Source organism: Typopeltis vanoorti, chromosome 20 (assembly GCF_054136105.1).
Source record: "Typopeltis vanoorti isolate ZY-2024b chromosome 20, IOZ_Tvanoo_1.0, whole genome shotgun sequence".
Lineage (NCBI taxonomy): Eukaryota > Metazoa > Arthropoda > Arachnida > Uropygi > Thelyphonidae > Typopeltis > Typopeltis vanoorti.
In genome coordinates, this window is record NC_143568.1 from 98,916,213 (window position 1) to 98,930,791 (window position 14,579).

General features: G+C 35.7%; 1 protein-coding gene across 2 annotated transcripts in view; it reads left to right on the forward strand.

The window, feature by feature from the left end:
- The first annotated feature begins 2,072 nt into the window (after positions 1-2,072).
- LOC150095703 (uncharacterized) overlaps positions 2,073-14,579 on the forward strand; it is a 65,315-nt gene continuing 52,808 nt past the window's right edge. Inside the window, exons 1-2 of one of the 2 annotated variants that reach the window (XM_090410522.1) lie at positions 2,073-2,401; positions 8,737-8,899. In XM_090410522.1, the coding sequence (XP_090266648.1) occupies positions 2,388-2,401; positions 8,737-8,899 (177 nt within the window). In that variant the 5' untranslated portion in view covers positions 2,073-2,387. The remainder of the gene's footprint in view (positions 2,402-8,736; positions 8,900-14,579) is intronic. The other variant, XM_090410523.1, reaches the window with a different exon arrangement.

Sequence of the window (14,579 nt, forward strand, 5' to 3'; positions counted from 1 at the left end):
TGTGAGCCTTTAGACTAAATCCCTCACATACTGATATCGTATCTACTAGGATTTCACTACATGATAAACGATCAAAAACAGCCAACATACCGGACTAGTGTTTGTTCCATTTTAAACATAATTCCTGAGTTCCATCTTTTCCAGATTAAATACAGTTATTCATTTCTTATGGTGTAAAGTTATAGGGGATCAATTTCGCTCCTCTCTTCTTCGAATATACAATAATTAAACACACTGTAAATAACTATATAACTATACACAGTAAAACATATACTGTGCATGTTTTGCTTCCCATCTAAATCGCCTAATTCGATCATTCGAGTCACAGCAACCAAAGACGAAGTCTTGAATGCAACAGTTAACGCACTAATTACCTAAAAGTACATGCATACAAGGATTGACTAATATATAAGCACGTTACCGGATTAGGCGTGGCAGCCAAATGCTGAAAATGCATTTGGTGGTAAAGTAATCCAAGCTAATAATGAGTCTGCCGACTCCATGGAGAATGCAACAGGGGCGAATGCTGGTCTTGAAATTCACGCTTGCTCTTGTTATCATTCAGAGAATGAGAGGTGTGATTGAAGTCTGATTAGCGGAATAATTAATTACTGACCATTTAAAACTATGTACAGGTAATCCTCGTATAATAACGCAGATGTTAGGTTCCGCAGAAATGCCGCGTTATATAAATCGCGTCATGCGAGCCTCAGATCACATAGAAAAAGTAGGGTTATGTTCCGAAATCTTTTTTTTTTTTTTAATTATATAAACAACAATGACATATCCAACAAAAATATCATTTTATTTAATTCAGGTAATTCATGTAAGTTAAGAAAACATATAAACTATGAAATAAATACATAGTATAAAAGTAAAAATTACAAGTTGTACTTAAACTTCATTGCACGTAATGCATAAATGTTTTAGGCAAAATAAAAATAAATGCATATTTTAATCTTTTAATTTTAATTTTTTGCACGAGGATTTGAGGATTGAGCTCAGTGAGCAGGTAGACCTGAATGATATCAAAGTTTAAGTGAAAAGAACTTAACATACCGTCACTATACGAATGCCAGAAAGGTGTGCCCATATATTATAACTAAGATAAAATAAAAAGCCAAACGGCTATTTTTTCTGGCGAAGTAGTGACCTCTCCTCATAATGTAAGGCAGTATTACATCTCCTAGGAGCTGCGTTTTACATTATGAGAAAATATCAAGGATAGTGAGGGATCTTGCTCCACCTTTGCTTCGAGTTGCCTTGTGTTGTATTACCAGATGTTCACTTACGCTTGGATTCACCGATAGTTCTTCGGCATGAAACTCTTAGATCGTAGTTGTCGATCTCAGAGTTTCGCATACTGGCTGTAAAATAATAAGGGATTTTTATTCCCTTAATTTAGACCCAAACCTCCCTCAATGGGAGAGGCCTTCACCCTGCAGTGGGTAGAAAAATAAGCTGTTCATCACCAGTTACCAGAACTACAACTTAAAAATTATTATTATTATGTTATCACTCAGAAATTTAAATGGCCCAGAGCTTTAAAAATATTGTCACGAAAATATAGGAACATACGTAATGTTATCTAGAAATCAGCAAGTACTCAAAAGTTTTTCATTTTCACATTATTCATCTGCAGTAAATAAATTTCAATAACGGTACGTATGCCTATACGAAATTAAAAAAATAAAAATAAATAAATAAATAAATTGAAATATATGCTATATCGGTGCGGTTCAGTTTAGAAATAACCTGATAACGTAAGTAAGTAAAGTGAATATAAGTTTCGATTTTTACTGCTGGTTATAATGCATGTGTTCGATATCTTCTCGAATGTTCCTGTTGCGTATTCAGCGTAGTTAAAACTAGCGACACGCTACAGAAAAATGATACTCGAATCAATACACAGAATCGGTCAATACATGAATTTAATACGCTTCTAATCAACTGCTCCAATTTCATGTTTTAAATTATTCATTAAAATATGCCGTAGTGATAAAAAGATAAATATAGCAAAAATGAAACCATCATTAAAGGAGAACGTACTTACTAAATATGATGCACGCAATCGAATAGGTGTTCAAAAGTTTCACCAACTGCGCACGAAGTGCACGTGAATCAGAGCATTAGGCTTTAAAGAAAAGGTTCTCGTATTTTGCCTAGCACGTCTCTTTATAGTAGCGTAAGTTCTGAACGTAAGAAACTCATAACGACCATCGCATATAAAAATTATATAAATGGACGCGAGAAACGAAAATGCGTATATAAAGTATTTAAGTGAAAACCACTGAGTAGAAACAGAAAAGTCGTCTGCTAATTGTTTAATAGCTACGTTCAGTTCCGTTTGTATTAATATCTTAAAGATGTTATGATGCTAAAATTTCATGGATAGTTCCGGGTAAGTTTTAAAGTATTAATATTATTCATAACATTCCAAATATTCCTAATATTTCATGTCGCTGAAATAAAAATAATATTAGCGGGTAGTTAATACTTTGCATTTTTGTTTTAAAAATTCAAGTTTATGTTGCTCTACACATACATATTATATACGTGTGTGTGTATATTACATTATATATATATATATATAATCATTTAGGTTTTTTTTTTTTACGTTTTGGTATAGTTTTTGAGAGTCCCAATTTCATTTCAAAATAGCTTATTCATTCGCATATTAGTAACAGCTGCATCTGTGATAGAAGTTGCTGACTAATTTCATCATTTTCGTTATTTTCAAAAAGTTAATTTTAACATATTTTTATATAAATAAGAGGATTTTTTTTTATTTGTTGAATTCGGAAAATTAAATAAATTTAGTACAAAAAAATATTATAATAAAATAACAGATATTTTTGGCATAGAACTTGGGAGTAAACTACCAGTTCTCAAAAGTTGAGAAAAATATATCAAGAAATAATATAAAATTATCTTCTGCCGATTTAACAGAGCTCTTGATTTTTTAAAGCGGATAATGCAAAATACGCAGTATATTGATATACAATAGAATTTCAGTTAACTTTCAAACGTGATTGGAGGACGTTTTGCGAAACCTAAGTAATGCAAAACATTTGGATATTGAAACAACTGATATGAAGTCAACAGCCTCCTATCCTATCCAATCCTATTGGGGATATATGTTAGCTATATGTTGCCATACTAGGGAGATAATTATGAGCAAGGTAGTTTCCCGTTGCCTTCCTTGCCGTACTATATTTTATGACTGTGGCCGTGTGTGTGTTCACGGGACCGGTTTGCCTGTTTTGAGGGGTGAAAAAATCGAGTTACCGGGAGAAAAAAAATCTCAACCTCCATATGAGGTTGAGATTTTTTTTACTCAGCTTTAATCGAAAGAGACCAGATAAAGTTCGTCATGTCACTGATGGGAATCAAACGCCGCTCTTTCCGACCACAGGGATTCGTCTATAATGAGTGAGCTACAGAGGCTCCCAAAAGTCTCTCTCTCTCTCTCTACTAGTAAACTAGTTGTGAAGATACTTCAAGCCCAATCTTTATATATATATATATATATATATATATATATATATTATTTTTTACTTATGCTTGGTACAGGATTATAACAAAAATATAATTTCTTTTCAAGTACAGTATAATGTACTTTGCAACCTAGCGGTAAACCTTTCTGCAGGGCACAGCAAAAATGTAGGAAAAATTGTCTTCTGGCCTTCGTCGCTGAATTATATATGTGTAAGAAGCTGTCGAAACTTCGAAGTATAGATCTCATCCATGCAGCATCAATAAAAACTAGTGGACTAATTCCATACTGTGAAGAAGGAGGAGAGAGAGAAACAAACTCCTGTACTGTCACAATGCCGTCGCTAAGTTTTACAGTTGGGACAATGTAGCACTGCTCATAGCGTTACTACGAGCACGACTTCCATCAAATCCAGGTATTTCCTTCGAATTAAACACTGTGGCGACATTCGACCCCCTCCAAATTAGTCATTCACAGTCCTTTAGAGAACTGCAATAGTCATCGTATGAACTCTTGGTTTCATGGAGTTTGTAGGTTTATCTAGCTTATCAAAATTGAATACAATGCTCTTCACACTGTTTGCTCTTTGGTATTAACTCCTGCATGCCCTTAGATATTCTGAATGATTGCGCTCAGGTTTTCTTCCTACCTTGCTTGACAACAACAACTACAAACGTTCAGAGAAAAAGAGTCCTGGAACTCTTTTTCTCTGAACGTTTGTAGTCTTCCGGGCCGAGGTTTTATTTTGACATCTCTATTCAGTATCCATTTTTCGCCAGTGTTTCATACAGCTGTGCTGGGCCCTAAAAATCCATCGTATTTTCGGCGGCGCAGGAGTATGACATCTGACCTCTCGACGTCTGAAAAAGTTAAGCTTTGCGCATGGCGCACTATGCCACTTTAGGTACATATCTTCCTAGAACAACATCATCGTTTGTATAACTTCATTTGCATGTTCTTTGCATCACGGTATTTGCATTTCTTCCAGCACTTTTGGGCAACGTAGTGTAACAAGTCTATCAAAAATATAATATCGTATATTCTTTCATTAGTAATACAATCATCCAGCTTATATATATCAACGTTCTTTCCCCCCCCCCACACGTCTTCTGTTGTTCATTTTATCCGATTTCTCAAAATAGTACTCTCTGTCCTACATCGCAAACAAGGGTAAAATTTGTATAATACATTCAGCGATCGGTATGAACGTTTGGGTAATCCCAAACAAGCTGAAACTGTGTTATGTATAAATTGTATATAAACGACATCATTTGTGTATCTTTTCATTGTTCTCCATGATAATAATACTACTGTATTATAAGCGAACTGCCTTTTATAGGTAGATTCACATTAAAAAAAAAAAAAGCTGCGATTCCCAGTCCAGTTGTTTTCCAGCATGGATTTGCTGTCTCTCAGCAGTTTCTTCAATGATCTAAGGTTCTAGCCTTTTTGTGTGTATGTGTGTGTGTGTGTGTGTGTTAAATGTCAGTTTATGTATTCCGATTCTTTCTGTTTTAAGGTTTTCTTCTGCTTCTAAATAATCTCTCTTTCTGTCATTGGTGATAATGTCAAACTGCATGTTGCTTTTTGCCAGCGTCGATTTTCTTTCTGTATAGAGCATATATATCGACTCAAGATTTTGTTGTAATTGATATGTCCAAGAAGAGACGTCTTCGCATTTGTTAGAATTAGTATTTAACTTTTAACTAGTTAACGTTTTATATTAGTATTTGTTGGAATGAATGTTAGTAGTTAAGGCCTTAAGGCCTTTGTTTTACGTGTTTTAGGTCTTCTGCTGGGAGACGTAGCTAGGAGGGGGGGGGTCCACTCCGGGCGACACTTTGGAACTTTTGCAGTTAATTCGAGAACTCATTTCCAAATATTGTAATACTACTACAAAAATATAATATCGTATATTCTTTCATTAGTAATACAATCATCCAGCTTATATATATCAACGTTCTTTCCCCCCCCCCACACGTCTTCTGTTGTTCATTTTATCCGATTTCTCAAAATAGTACTCTCTGTGCTACATCGCAAACAAGGGTAAAATTTGTATAATACATTCAGCGATCGGTATGAACGTTTGGGTAATCCCAAACAAGCTGAAACTGTGTTATGTATAAATTGTATATAAACGACATCATTTGTGTATCTTTTCATTGTTCTCCATGATAATAATACTACTGTATTATAAGCGAACTGCCTTTTATAGGTAGATTCACATTAAAAAAAATTGCTGTAAGTGTTGCTAGTTGTGAGAGGAGTTTTTCTAAATAAAATTTGATTAAGAATTACCTACATTACTATGAAATAGACTTCGCCAATGTCATCGAATTTTGCTAACAGAAAAGCGAGAAAAATAACATTTTAGAATGTTGAAATTAAAGTTTTAATTCAAAAATAAACATAGTGTTTTTAATTTATTTCCCTATACGTCGTTTTGACTTTCTGTAGTATTTTTGGTGTGTATTGAGAGGAGCGGCAAACTCAGAGACAGTCCCAGGCGACAAAAGCTCTAGCTACACCACATTGCTGGTATATGTCTTTTGCGAAAAGAAAATCCTTTTACCTCCGTCTGAAACTGGTTAGTTTACCTTCATATCTTATAAAGATTCAATGCGTTTTCTTTTTGTATGCGTGCCGCTTAGAAAGCATGAAGGGAGCCGGCTCTTTTTTTTTTTTTTTTGATACCAGCCACATGACGAAACCATCGTTGTATATAAACAACGTTTTTATTTTATTGTGCAAGCACCTTTTCATCGAAAGATTTCATTTGTACACTAGAAAGCTTGAGGCCAGATAACCGAACAAAGCAAGTTTCCTTTTGATAATAAATTTTGCGATCATAGGAAAGAAGTAATATTTATACGTTTGGAATACTCGACCATTTGGAATGAAATGTTTCTGATAGTAACTCCATCGCTTCATTACCACGCTGGCAGATATCGGGATGTAGATGCCAATTTTCTTAAAAGCAACAATTGCACGAAGAGATACAGTAATCCCTCGATTAGTGCGTCATTTTTTCGATACCCAAATTCGATTAGTGCGCCTATATACATCTTAAAAATAAATGTTACAGATTTTAAAAATTTTCTATCTATACATTTTTATGGCTAACTATTTTAAAAAATCACTCACCAGAATGAAATAATTTAGTTACCGATTTAAAACATTTTACAGTTATTTTTAATGGCATACTACACTACTTCCATGTACACTATATTCCAAATTTTTACCGCCAAAATTTATGTCGTCTGCTATAGTATGCCCACAGATTCGAGACCCAGGGGCACGCCAAGGGTATTTGCAGCCCAATTTTTATCGTGCAAACTTTTATCAGCAGCCCTTAATACTGCATTGTATAATCCAAATTAAATATTAGCTTCATAAAATGTCACCCGGGTGCGGTGCACCCCTTACACTCTCGGGTTGGCGCGGCCATGTCGAAACCCTTCGACACTTCTGCGCATGTCACAAAAAGGATAATTCATTCCGATAATAAGGTAATCAATCCGTCTTCTGGGATGAGTTGTTTATTGTTACACGTCGGAAAATTAACTTCTCTTTTATGATCATTGGTAACTATTTGCTTGTATAACAGTTGGGAAATTTTATCTATAAAGCACGTGATTTCGCATGTTGGCGACCAATTTGTACGTCCTTCATTTCTTTCTCCCCTTCAATGATAATGTCCAAGAATTAATAAAATCCCATTCTGAAGAATTGAGTGATTCCGACCTGCTAAATTTAGATGCACAGCGGGAAGATCCCGAAGAATATGAAGAAAATTTAACTACTGATAGCAGCCAAGAGATTTCACAGAAACAATTTGAAAATATTTTTCGTACAATCGAAGTTTTTAAGCAGCAATGCCTAGAGGCTGACCCTGATGAAGAGAGAAACAGTAAAATTTGCAAAAGAGTAGAATAGGCAATAGGGCCATACCGTCCGTTGTATGAAAAAAAGAAACGAAATGCCCGCCAAACTACGTTAGCTCAATTCTTTGTTAAGAAGTAGAATAATAATATTTATATTCTGAATGTTTTATTGTGTTTCAGCTTCATGGTTTTCCCTTAACTAGGCCCTGAGACATACCCTAATTCTTTTATAAAAAAAAAGTAAGGGTCAAAAAAGAAATCTGAAGAACGAATTATACATTTTCCCATAGGTTATTATATTCGATTAGTGCGTTTTCGATAATGCGCCTGTTTTAAATAACGCATTAGGCGCACTAATCGAGGGATTGCTGTATATCTAATTAATGTTATTATTGTTATATATATATATATATATATATATATATATATATATATACAGGCTCCTCCATTAAGTCCGTAGACTCATCGTGGGAGGTCCATTTTATAAACATTAATCAACAATTGTCAATATAGCGTGAATGCTCCATAAATCCTAGGTGTCACTGGCTGATTGATTTACATCACGCCAATTTTTATGAGCTTCTTGATTTTTTTGTGAGCGATCCAGTGGAATTTCTTCTGTATCATAGAAATCCCTTTTCTCGTAGTTGATGCCTTTTTTATCATATATATATATATATCCAGTGCCGGATTAAGCCCTCTGGAGGCCTCTAGCCAGTCGAAATCTCGGAGTCGCATCTCGCAAATTATCTCCTAATACGTTTTTAATTTTATCAACCAACAATTTTATTACACAAAACAAACATTAAAATTTATTAATGTTATTAAATAATAATTATTAAATATTATTAAACAAAAAGTAAGGAATTTAAAATTTTAATAAACAAACAAAACTTCAATTCTGGAGGTTTCTCGTGCGCTCCAGTGGGATAACATTAATGTCAAGTTTTCGTTTCTTTGAGTTGATTCATTTTTTTCTATCTTTTTGAAACTATTTAAGAAAGCTTGATTGTAATTTTCTTTCAAGATCAAATCAATATTATTTTGATCCGTTGTCGCGGGGCCCCCTAAACAGCGTGGGCCCTCTGGGCCTGAGCATACTCTGCCTATTTGATAATCTGGCACTGTATATATCCTGCCAAAGAATAGTGTAATAACATGGGCAAATATAAGCAAAAGATCTAGTAGGTTTTCTTACGTAATTGAGGCATTTTTGTCATATGCACTATCCTACCCATGTATAGTATACCGATACACGTACAAATATAAACAAAGCACCTTTATTGGCAGAAATTACATCTGTGCAATAAATGCTTACTTTTAATTTTATTCAGTTCACTTGCCTTTGTTTTTCAGAAGTATTCAGGCCTCATCTCTAACTTCATCTCATTCTTCTCCTGTTCCTGATTCATCTTTGGCACCGTATGAAACGAGTAATGGATCTAAAGATGTATCATCTCTGAGCATTGGAAGCACAGAAAGTGAAAGCTCTCAAAAAGACAATGGAGACATTTTAAAGGTACAGAAGGCTTTTCAAACTAAATTAGTGATTTGTAATTTCTCTATTATTTGTGTGATTAAGAGTTGCTGCTAGAGTCACACTAACCTAAACTTTAATTAAAAAATACTCCATGAACTTCATTTAGAAAGGAAGACATTTTGGTACTATACATCTGCAGCACTAATCTTAGCAAGAATAGTGAGCCTGTGGTAATGAAATTCACTGCTAATATAGAACTTGTGTCACTTCTGTGTATTTTAGATGTTTAGTGACTTAATAATAAATCCTTTAACATATTTTCATTTTCTATGTAACCTAAACTCTTCACCTCTTACTTTTGGAAATTGGTAGGCAGTCATACTCCACCCTTAATTCGTTGGTTGAATTCATCTGCTGATGACATGAGTAGTATACAGATGCAGACAGCATGATACACAACTTCTGCCTCGTGTCTCATACCTTAAGTAACATTTCATCAGCTTCAGCAGATGTAAAATAGTATGAATTCTACAGTTCATCATTCCGAAGAAGTACTCATAATTAAAAATACTAGTTTCATGAATTTTTAACTCCACATACCCGCAGTGATTGATAAACTCAGGAACAACTAGCCGAAGAAAAAAAATAAAATAAAATAAAGAAAAAGTTCCTCCAATCAGCAGAAGCAGGGCTGGCAGAAGCGGACATTCAGAGCATGCGGTGCATCCGGGCACCGCTACGAAGGGGTCGCTGCCGCTGGGGCACACACACACACAACCCCGGATTGTTACAGGGGCGCTTAGAAAAAATTGCATGCAGCCAGCAAAGACCCTAGCGCCACCACTGAGCAGAAGCATTATTAATATTAATATTATAATACAGGCACCTCCATGGAGTCTGAAGGCTCATCATGGGAGACCCAAAATATCCACACCAGTGGCAGCGGTCAATCCTCACCATGAACAAACACCAATAATAAAAGTTTCGTATCAATAGCAATGACAATTGCAAACGAACATACATCGGTGTTAGATTGCAGTGCATTTGTTTCGTGTAACGATAATTGAAAAAATATAATTCTTTTCATATTTTCAACAGTGACACTCGTCATAATTCAGCCTTGTATCTATAATAAATAAATAATTATATGTTATTTTAACAAAATAAAATAAGATTTACAAAAAATAGTTCACCACGACACCACCAATAATAAACGTTTAATATCTCACAGAAATAACGCGCAGAAGCATATGACACATTGCCCAAAGCAGTGTATCATATGTGATTGCATTTATATAATGTTGTAAGCATTGTTATTATTTATAAACACAAACAAAAATTATTTTTTTCATTTTTTCCTTGGGGGTGCTGTAGTGTCGCAGTGCTTATGTACGGGCCGCCACTGATCCACACATTCTATCATACCTCTCCTTGAAACCATTAACAGACAAAGCACTCGCAACTGACTTGGGACCCATTCCACTCATTCACAACTTGCCAAGCAAAAAATCTATTCCTCACACCCCCTACTAACTACACCTTTATTCAACTTCCAGGGATGACCCCCTTGTTCTCGTCCCTCTAGCCAAGTGCTGAAACATTTCCCCTGCATCAATCCTATAAAATCCTTAAGCAACTTAAATGTTTCTATCATATCCCCTCTTTTCTCCTATCAACTAATTTCTGCTGTCCACACACCTTCAATCTATCCTCAAAGGGACCATTCCATATCCCATTCACCATCTTGGTTACTTGCCTCTGAATCTTATCCACTGCTTCCTCATCCCCAAAAAACCCACGAGACCAGACATGAGCATAGTAATCCAGTTGTGGGTGTATCAAGGCCTTATAAAGAGGAATAACAATTTCCTTATTTCTACTTGTTAATGTGTTCTTCAATAGCCAAGTAGTCTTATGGGCTACCTTAGCAACCTAGCAATATGTCCTCTAAACTTTAACTCTCTGTCTACCACCATTTCTAAATCTCTAACTTCATCTATTTCCTGGAGTACAGTGGCATCAATGTGATACACAGCTTGTAATCTATTTATCCCAAAATGCATAACTTTACATTTCTTCACATTAAACCGACACTTATTATTATTATTATCCAAGACCCCATGGAGTCAAAGACTCATCTGGGAGGTCCTTTTATCATACACACAACTCATCATACCGTGCTTTAAACACACTCAAATTCTCTGCAGACAACACACTCTCAGGCAAGGCATTCCAATTATTCACAACTCTGCATAAAAAAAACCTGCTTCTCACTCCCCTACTCACACCCTCTTTATACAGTTTCCAGGAATGATATCTGGTTCTCCCCTGATCACCCACTATTTTCTGTAGAACCTCTCTCCCAGCATTGATCCTATAACAACCCCTTACTAACTTGTAGGTCTCTATCATATCTCCCCTCTTCCTCCTTTTCACCAGACTCTGCAAGTTGCATCTTCTCAATCTTTCCTCATACTCGACATTCCATTAGAAACTACCTTAGTTTCTAACCTCTGGAATTTCCTACCTCAGTCACCGCTGGACTCTTTCCAACATCTCTTTGTCCTTCTGAAAACCAGGTGACCAAATCTGGGCACAATAGTCCATGTGTGGTCTAATCAAAGCCTTATACAATGGAATAAGAATCTCCCTACTTCTACAAGTCAGTATTCTCCGCATCATTCCCAGAAGCCTTTGTGTTGTCTTCACAATTTTGGCTGTGTCTGCTAAATTTCAGATCCTTATCCACTATCAACCTCAGATCTCTTTTGCCCACACTGGCAACCTATTGAAATTGTCCTGCAAGCTCTCTACATTGCCTTGATTAATTAGTACTCTACCCAATTTCGCATCATCAGCAAACAACTGAATATTTCCTTTCAGTTTATTTCCTGAACACTGAATCTTGCAGCACATCACTAGTCATCTGTTTTTCGCCTCAATTCTGCCCTCCATATACCACTTTTTGATATCTGCCCAGCAGCCATCCTCTTATCCACTTAACCAGTGTCATATCCACCCCCATTTGCTCTAATTTTCATAACAGAATTTTATACAGTATTCTGTCAAATGCCTTTGCAAAAATTCCAGCAAAATCATCATGTAGCTTTCCTTTATCCAACTTTGCTGTAACTCTATTATAAAAAGTTATTTAATTACTAATGCATAACTGACCATTCACAAAGCCATGTTGCCCCTTATGCAGTATCATGTTTATATCCACCCATTCTTGTATTCTCTTTTTGACCAATTTTTCCAGTACTTTTACAACCACGCCTCAGATCAATCTGAGAACAATAGTCTAAATGTGGTCTGATCAGAGACTTGTACAACGGAATGATAACCCTTTTATCTCTGCAGGTCAGTGTCCTTCTCATAATTGCAGCAATACCTTCACCACCCTTGCAATATGTCCCCTAAATTTCAGGTTTCTATCAATCATCAACCCCAGATCTCGTCTCCCCTACTTCCTCCAGCATAACTCCTCCCATAGAGTATGCAGCATCCCATCGATGTTTCCCAAACCTCAAGACCTTACATTTTGTTGTATTAAACTGATATCCCCATTCAGTTGCCCATCTATCTAGCTTATTCAAATCCTCTTGCAGGGCTACCACATCTGCACTATTACTAATAATCCTTCCCAGCTTCACATCATCTGCAAACAACTGAATATCCCCTTGCAATGTCATTGATATAAAGGTTAAACAATATAGGTTCTAGTACTGAGCCCTGTGGGACCCCACTTGTAACCCTCTGCCTCCTTGAAACTGCTCCACCATACACAACTCTCTGATACCTATCAGACAGCCAATCCTGAATCCAGTTGACCAATCTGACATCCAGACCCATGTGCTGCAATATCAGCTTATCATGTGGCACCCTGTCAAATGCCTTTGCTAAGTCTAAGAAAATTGCAGTATATGCCTTTCCCTCATCTAATGTTCTTGTAACTTTATTATAAAAGGCTAGCATATTGCTAAAACAAGAGCGCCCTTTCACAAATCCATGTTGACTCTCACAGATAACATTACCCTCATCCGCCCAATACTGTATACGGTCCCTCACTACTTTCTCCAATTGTATCTCTACTGAAAGTTTTCAGTCCTTCTACCTTTTTTTTTAGCGTGACAATTTCGATAATTAGTAAAATATTCTGTCACTGGTAGCCTTCGTAACTGCTCCAATGCCACAGCATCCCTACATCGTTGCCATTCAGTGATTAGAATTGTATCTCTTCTGTTTTCAGTCCTACTGATCATCATACTAGCATCATGTGAGTTGCCACAAGGATACAGCTCCCATATTTGTTACTTTGTGATCTTGAATACATAGATATTTTGATCATGTATAGTAAAATATGCAAGTGATATCTACAAGATCTAGATTTTATGTATTTTAAAGTTTAATGTTTCATTCACAAAGTGAACAAAACATAAAGTATGATAACAGGGACTAGTCTGTGTTGCTCTAGGTATGGAATCAAATAAACTTCTTAGATATGGGAAAGGAAAAGAAATTCAATTGATTTTTAAAAAAAATTGTGTAACATTCCAAATTGTATGGAATAAACATAGTGATCTCTCTATGTTCTTCTTCTCTTCTTCACCCCTATTCTATCAGATTTGGTTGCAAAACCAAATCTGGTAGAATAGGGTGGCTAATGTTTATTCTCATAGTCTCCAATGTCTGTATATTGTATGTTCTTCATGTCAGTTTGCCTGTTTTGTGGGATGAAATACTTGAGATACTTAAATACTAATAGTTAAAAATCCCTGGTAAAGAGTCTTTGTGTTCCAAATGGGATTCAAAGCCAGGTCTTTCCAAAAAGGCATCATTGATAACTGACCTAGCTATGGAGGCTCCCTCTTCCTCATATCTTATATTAACCATATATTTATATTACATTCATTTTTTCATGCTGTGTAATATTCAGTAATTCAATACAAAAATCCAGCAAGTAATAAAAACTTTCTGGTGTTTGCATGTTTATTTCTTAGATTCATGCACAAGAACATAAACTCTTTGATACCCATGCAGTAGCTTTCCCTTATATCCACACTATAACTGGGATCACAATATTTTATTTTTGATATGGATCATACTCCTTTTTTTTTAGATAAATGAAAGGATAACAGAAGATTTATTTATTTTCTATATATACCTGTACTGCCCTTGTGGAAAAGGCATTTACATCCACAGCATGAAACTGCTGAAGAAATGGTTGCCTAGATTTCAATGAAACGTTCAAGATCAGATAATAAGGATAATTTCAGGACTATAAATTCCAGATTCCTGTTCTATGATTTCTCTTATGGCATTTAGATAATGCATTTATGTCATTTGCTTCAATATTGCTAGAAGAAACACATTTATAGTTTTGATTGAAGCAACTGACTAGAGGAAGTTTTTCTAGTCCTTTCCTCTGCTAGTTCCTCTAGTAGGGTAGATCCTTGGTACAAGTAAGTAGTGTTGTTCCTCTCAATGGCTCAGGTTTTAGAACCTCACAGTGCAAAAATCAACAGTGGAAATTTCTCCCTGTTTCAGATGTTAGGGTTTATGGCTACAAGATGGTATAACTTGTTTGCCATAATCTCTCTCCTGAAGGCCTTGATTCATTGATAGGTTTGAGCTAATTATCAGTGATTACTGAATGGGTGAAGACTAACTGTCCAAGATCTTTAAACAGTTAATCAGGGCTAAAGATGCCCCACATAAA